The sequence below is a fragment of the Dermochelys coriacea genome, chromosome 4 (genome assembly GCF_009764565.3).
Source record: "Dermochelys coriacea isolate rDerCor1 chromosome 4, rDerCor1.pri.v4, whole genome shotgun sequence".
Classification (NCBI taxonomy): Eukaryota; Metazoa; Chordata; order Testudines; family Dermochelyidae; genus Dermochelys; species Dermochelys coriacea.
Window position 1 is genome coordinate 132,193,653 of NC_050071.1, and position 6,000 is coordinate 132,199,652.

General features: G+C 42.9%; 1 protein-coding gene across 1 annotated transcript; it reads right to left on the minus strand.

Moving 5' to 3' along the window:
• Positions 1-770: 770 nt before the first annotated feature.
• On the minus strand, positions 771-5,727 carry FABP1 (fatty acid binding protein 1). Its single transcript, XM_038400218.2, has 4 exons — positions 5,626-5,727; positions 4,228-4,400; positions 1,637-1,729; positions 771-877 (listed from the first exon to the last, which is right to left on the minus strand). Exons 1-4 carry the CDS (start codon positions 5,690-5,692, stop codon positions 827-829), a joined length of 384 nt encoding a protein of 127 aa, XP_038256146.1. The 5' UTR covers positions 5,693-5,727; the 3' UTR covers positions 771-826.
• Between the last annotated feature and the right edge of the window lie 273 nt (positions 5,728-6,000).

Below are 6,000 nucleotides of genomic sequence, written 5' to 3' on the forward strand. Positions count from 1 at the left end.
GAAATTACTCTAAGGTGGGTGCACAACTGGTTGAAAAAAACATGGTCAAAGAGTAGTTATCAGTGGTTCACTATCAAACTGGGAGGATGGATCTAGTAAGGTCCTACAGGGAGTTCTGTCTTGGGTCTGGTATTATTAAATATTTTCCTTAATGACTTGGCTGATGCAGTGGGGAGGACACTTATAAAATTTGTAGATGACACCTAAGCTGGGAGCGGTTTTGCAAGCACTTTGGAGGACAGGCTTAAAATTCAAAATGACCTAGATGAATGGGAGAATTGGTCTGCAATCAACCAGATAAAATTCAATAAAGAGAAATCCAAAGCCCTTAGGAAGGAAAAAAATCAGCTGCACAACTACAAAATGGGACTATCTGGCTAGGTGGTAGTCCTGCAGTGTCTGGGGATTCTGGTGGTTCACAAATTGAATATGAACCAACAATGTGATGATTGAGTTTAGCAACAGAACAAATACAGCATGGGCCGCAGCAATGGGTCTCAGTGCTGACCCAGAGGAACCACTTCTGTGGAACAGAGGGTAATTCAGTCGCTGTAGCTCATTCATACTGTGCTGTCTGTGTAGAACTTGCTAGCCAGTTTGTGTCAGTTGTGGTGGTGGCTTTTGTGATATGGACAGTTGTTCACTAGGAAAATGGATAGAAACTATGGCCAATACAGCTCTTACAACAGGCATCTGCGAATCACAGCATTGCCACCAAATGACAAGGAGGATGCTAATAATAATAATTAATAACAACAAAGGGGCTTTAATACAAACTGTACTTTATTGGGCACACTTTACACAGTATAGGAAATGCACAGGCTAGCTAGATTCTCTTGCTGATTCGCGTGTAGTTGATGTCTCCCACAGTCATTGTCTAAAAACCAAACAAAAAGCACAAAGCATTAAGTCTTTCACTGAAGTAGTTTGAAAATATCACACATATCAAGGCCCTGATCCCACAGACCAGAGACCCACACTTAAGCGTGGGGCCCAAGTCCAACCATTTAAATTGAAATTTATCTCATTTAAATTGCACTGCTAATCCTTTAACTATATTAATAAATACTCTAAAACGTGTGTGTCTAGTGTGACCTTGCTTATTTGAAACTAGTCAGCTAACCCTCCCTTTTTTCCCGACACCCAGTCATGCCCCACAACTTCTACTATAATGAGAATGAAAACATTCTTCACTTACCTGAAATCTTTTCATTGGATAATTAAGGGTGTACAGCATGTAGCGTACTGCACGTTCTCATTGAAAATGGCCTTAAATGGCCATTTGATTGACCAGCCAAACTTAAGCACCTGGGGTAGATGTTGGTCATTACCAAAAGGCCAAATTACACACACATGCTTGTACATGATATATTTAAAATAACTGATTCTCACAGATAACTAGATAATAGGCCAGATCCTTAGCTGGTGTGATTCGGCATAGCTCGACTGAAGTCAGTAGAACTATGCCGATTGATACCTGCGGAGGTTCTGGCCCAATGTATAAATCAGTATTTGGGTCAGTATTCTATGCTGATAGCTACTTGCTCTTATTGGTCTCCATTAGAAACTCCCACCGTAGTCTCATGCTGTAAGTAATGACATTTTTCTAATGTTATATATAATCTCATGTACTTACATTGGTGACTATGTCTCCCTTTATTTCCGTGACGGATTTGATTTTGCTCAAGTTCGTGACCAGTTTATTGTCACCTTCCATTTGAACAACAGCCTGAAAGAGAGGGGGTGGGGGAGAAGAGAGACATGAACATTATTGCCTGTGGAATAAAAACCAATTTGCACTCTCGTGTCTAATTACTTGATAAATTAGGCAAGTGTAAGACTCCAAATTAACTAAAGGTGTGAATTTGAAGTGGATTAGTTAAATCACATTAAATCTGTGTGGATGCTGTTATTCAGAATTAAAAGTGGCCTTAATTCCATTTAGTTTAATTCACTTTGGAAGTAAACTAAATCAAATTAAGGCCACTATCATTTTGAATGAGGGTGTTCACGTGGGGGTTTAATGCGGTGTAACTAATCCATTTCAAATTCACACCTTTAGTTCCTTTAGACTAACTTTCCCAGATGTCCCCTGTAGACAAGTCCTAAGTGGTTTAACATCACTGCTAACTGAAATTACACAAGTAAACCCCTTCAATAGGAAAACATTATTTATCTGTCTACTTCCTTAGATTTGTACTCTTTGGAGCAGGGAATGACCTTTTGTTCCACATTTGTACAGTGCCTAGCACAGTGGGGTCCTGGTCCATGGCTGTGGCTCCTAGGCAGTATGATAATACAAATAGTATCGACCTACATGTTCCCTAGTGGCTGTTATATAGAAGGTAAAACTCTTATAGCCACACTTGCAGAGAATTCTCCTTTATCTCAAGTGCTGGTGGCCCATGGCTTACTCCAGAAGTTCATGATGCTATCCCCAGTGCAACACGTGTGGGATATCAGTGAACTCTAGGTGTGTAGCCTTGCAGTGCTATTTCAGGTGACTGAAGAATTCCTCCAGTCTTCAGAAGATCTAGAAAGCTACCTGCTGATGAGAAAAAAAGGTGAGGGACAGGATTTGCCAATGCTGGGGTTTTAAGTGAACCACTGGATCTGTCCCTTTCCTTCCAGGAACAGGAACCATCCAGTTTTAAGAGCTATGAATCCCAATTCCACAATCACCCACCAAATGCAAATAAGGGCAGAGGAAGGAGCAGTCAGAGCTTCCAAAGAACCTGTGCATGTTCCTTCTTTAAGAGGGAAGGTTTTTGTTTTATGACTGCACATCTCCTGCCACATTTCATCATCCCTTTAAAAATAAAACAGAACTCAGTGTCTCTTTTGTAATGCAACAGACCACATGAAGTCAAACCTGATTCAGCTGACTAGTCTAAAAGAACAGTATTTAGCACTTTTACAGAATTGTTCATCTGTGGCTCTCGAACATGTTACAAAGGGGGAAACTGAGGCAAAGAGAGGCTACCGCCCGCATTTGCAGGGATGGCCTATAGTTTTGAGCATCTAACTTTAGAAATCCAAGGCCTGATTCTCAGAGGTGCCGAGTGATGAGTTTAAGTAGGAATTTAGTAACAGTGAGCAGCCACACATCCAACCGAAGGTTAGGTTAGCACCTCCAAGAATTAAGCCCTGGGGCTCTAAAATAGGGCACTAGAAACAGAGGCACCCAACATTCGAGGTCACTTTTGAAACTTTGCTGACACACAGCCAAAGGCAGCCCGCGGCAGTGAGCGCTGCGCCCAGGACAACAGACTCGGGCTCATGCCATAGTGCTAAAAATAGCTGTGGTAGATGGCGCTTTTAAGCTGCAGTTTGGGTTCTAAAGCCCAACCCATCCCTAGGTTTCAGAGCCTGAGCTCCAGCCCGAGCTGCAATGTCTACACAGCTATTTTTAGTGCTTTGGCATGACTGAGCCCAGTGAACCTGAGTCTGATGACCTGGGCTCAGAGGCTCACTGCCATGGGCTGCGTAAGAGACTTGCTGACGTCCTGTCTAAAGCAGAGCAAGGCATGGCCCCGAAGTGGTCAGACGTCCTCTCCATTGTGCAGTGTTTCCCTCGGCTACCGTGTGGAGCTTTACTTCCCCTCCACTATGATAAATCACACATGGCCAAGCTGTGAGCCAAGATCAATCCATGAAGTTACACAATACAATCCATGGCCACCTAAACTTTACTATCTGGGACTCAAGCCACAGCAACTACAGGTCCCAGCATGCAGTGCTCCACTTTGATCCATGTATATGCTGGGAGCTCTAATCATTGAGGGCCATTCATCCCTATTACACACCAGGGGCCAAATTCTTTGCCAGTGTAAGTGAGTGCAATCCCATTGAAGTTAGAAGAGCTGCCCTCGTTTACATGTGCAGAGAATGTAGCCCAGCAGCAGTTACGGGTTTTGATGCATCTTGTGGATCTCCAGGCAAGCTGATGGTGTGGCTATTAGTTGAGCAAATCTTGGGCACCTCTGGGTTAGATGAAAAGGAAGGAAAGTGCTACAAGTCCACTAGAAATCAACTGCCGTCTACTGCAGGCAATGTCAGTTCAGCCTTTTCTGTGAGATAGTGTAGCTGGGACGTGGCATCAGGGCAGGATCCTGCAAGGTGTGGAGGGCCCCTTCCAGGGGACTGAGCACTCTCAGGGCGCTCAGCACTCCACAGGAGATGCTCAGCAACTCACAGCCCTACACGAAGGGAGGACCAGGCACCTACCTTGACCTTCTCTCCAGTGGGGGTCTCCAGCTCGGCCTCCTCTCCAATAGTGAACTCATTGGTCAGCACTTTGCTGCCAGTTGTCACGGTGACCTTGAACTTTTTGCCATTCTGCACAATTTCTGAGATGCTCTTGATGTCCTTGCCCTTCTCAATCAATTCATCAGAAAGACCTGGCCAAAAATAAAAGCCTAGGCTTAGTGAGCGTTCTGAGAAGCGCTATTTCCGGGGCAGATGGGGAAGCCACACAAACAAAGACAGCTTTCAGGGCTGTGAAATTCACGGCTGAGAGGGATCCTTGTCTGGTACACAGTGGCCTCACTCTGAGGGACACTTCCTACATTAACATAGGACCACGCGGTTGTCTGCTCTTTGAGTGCAATGAACAATGTCATTCATAGTCGAGTCTGGGGAAAGTCTCCAACCCAAGGATTTGTCCCTTGTCCTACATGACTGGTTAGAAAGAGGAAGAAATGCCATCCCCGCTCCCACCTTGAAAATCTAAGGGGAAAGAAAAGATCAAGCAGAAGAAAGTGGATGGAGGACAGGAGAAAACAGGAATTTTTGTGGGAGATGTGGGAGGAATAGGGACCCCAAGAATATCCTGGTTGGGATCCCTCAAAATCCTGAAGCCAATTGTACATATGAAAGGTAAAAAGAATATCACAATACATGGAAGAAATGATACAGCAAATCACTGATGAATACCCAATGAGACTGGAGAAAATACAATCCCTGGCTAGAAAGTGATTGAAAATGTAAGCCAACATTTTTCAAACTTGAGTGTCTAAAAGTAGGCACCTAAATCTACCTTCAGGTACCTAAATAAGTGGCCCATTTTACCTAGTTCTTGGCAAGCAATTGAATCAGAGCTTCCACACAAAATGAACACTGTGACAGATTAGCAGAGTCAAGGCAAAATCAACAGAGATTCATTTAATAGATTCCTAGGAGCAGCTCCTCAGCCAGTGTAAATTGGCATACCTCCACTGACTTAGGTGAAAATTCACACTGGTCTGCAGTAACGGAGGATCTCGCCCGCAGACTCTTAGGGCAGAAGAGACCATTATGGTATTTTAGACTGATCTCCTGCATAATACAGGCCAGAGAATTTTATTTAACATGCAGTGTTTCCTACATGTCAATTGTAGAGAGAGACTCATTTTATGATGTGTTCTTTTCATGAACGCACAAGATCACATGTACACTATTACGTATTTTTAAAACATACTAATGTATAAAAATTAAGGACAGTAACATTCAATATCAGAAATTAAAATTATTTTCATCTAAATCCTGAATGCCTGCAAACAATAGATTAATTTTAACCAATATTGGACACTACATACAGACAGAGGCAACACACACTAAACATAGTTACATTTATCTGATACTTACCAAGGGCTTTCATGAAAGGCTCAAAATTTTCATGGGACTGGAGTTCAAACTTTCCATTGAAGCTCATGATGGAGATGTTCTCTGTGGTCCTGTCAGGAGAGAATGTAGCCTGTCAATAACCGGCGCTTGGGCTTTATACAGATTCATTGCCTTGAAAGTTGGTCAGAGGTAATATGATGTAATTCTTTTATGGCCTTGCTCAAACATTAACATATGACTGAGCAATGGTCAGTGATAAATTGCCCTCAGCTGCTGACCTAGGTTTACAAAGTGGGGGTAGGTTATTTTTGATAAAGACATGGAATTACAGATGTAACAAAATACAAAGCAGCATCTGTAAATCCAAAGAAATGAAAAAAGTGCAGAGAGATCTTG

What these genes read in the sequence shown, in the direction of transcription:
- FABP1 (XM_038400218.2), bottom strand. Translation starts at nt 5,692, where the DNA reads ATGAGCTTCAATGGAAAGTTTGAACTCCAGTCCCATGAAAATTTTGAG. An exon ending in CCACTGGAGAGAAGGTCAAG is followed by an intron (nt 1,730 to 4,227) that starts GTAGGTGCCTGG and finishes CCTCTCTTTCAG; the next exon opens with GCTGTTGTTCAAATGGAAGG. An exon ending in AGGGAGACATAGTCACCAAT is followed by an intron (nt 878 to 1,636) that starts GTAAGTACATGA and finishes TTTGGTTTTTAG; the next exon opens with ACAATGACTGTGGGAGACAT.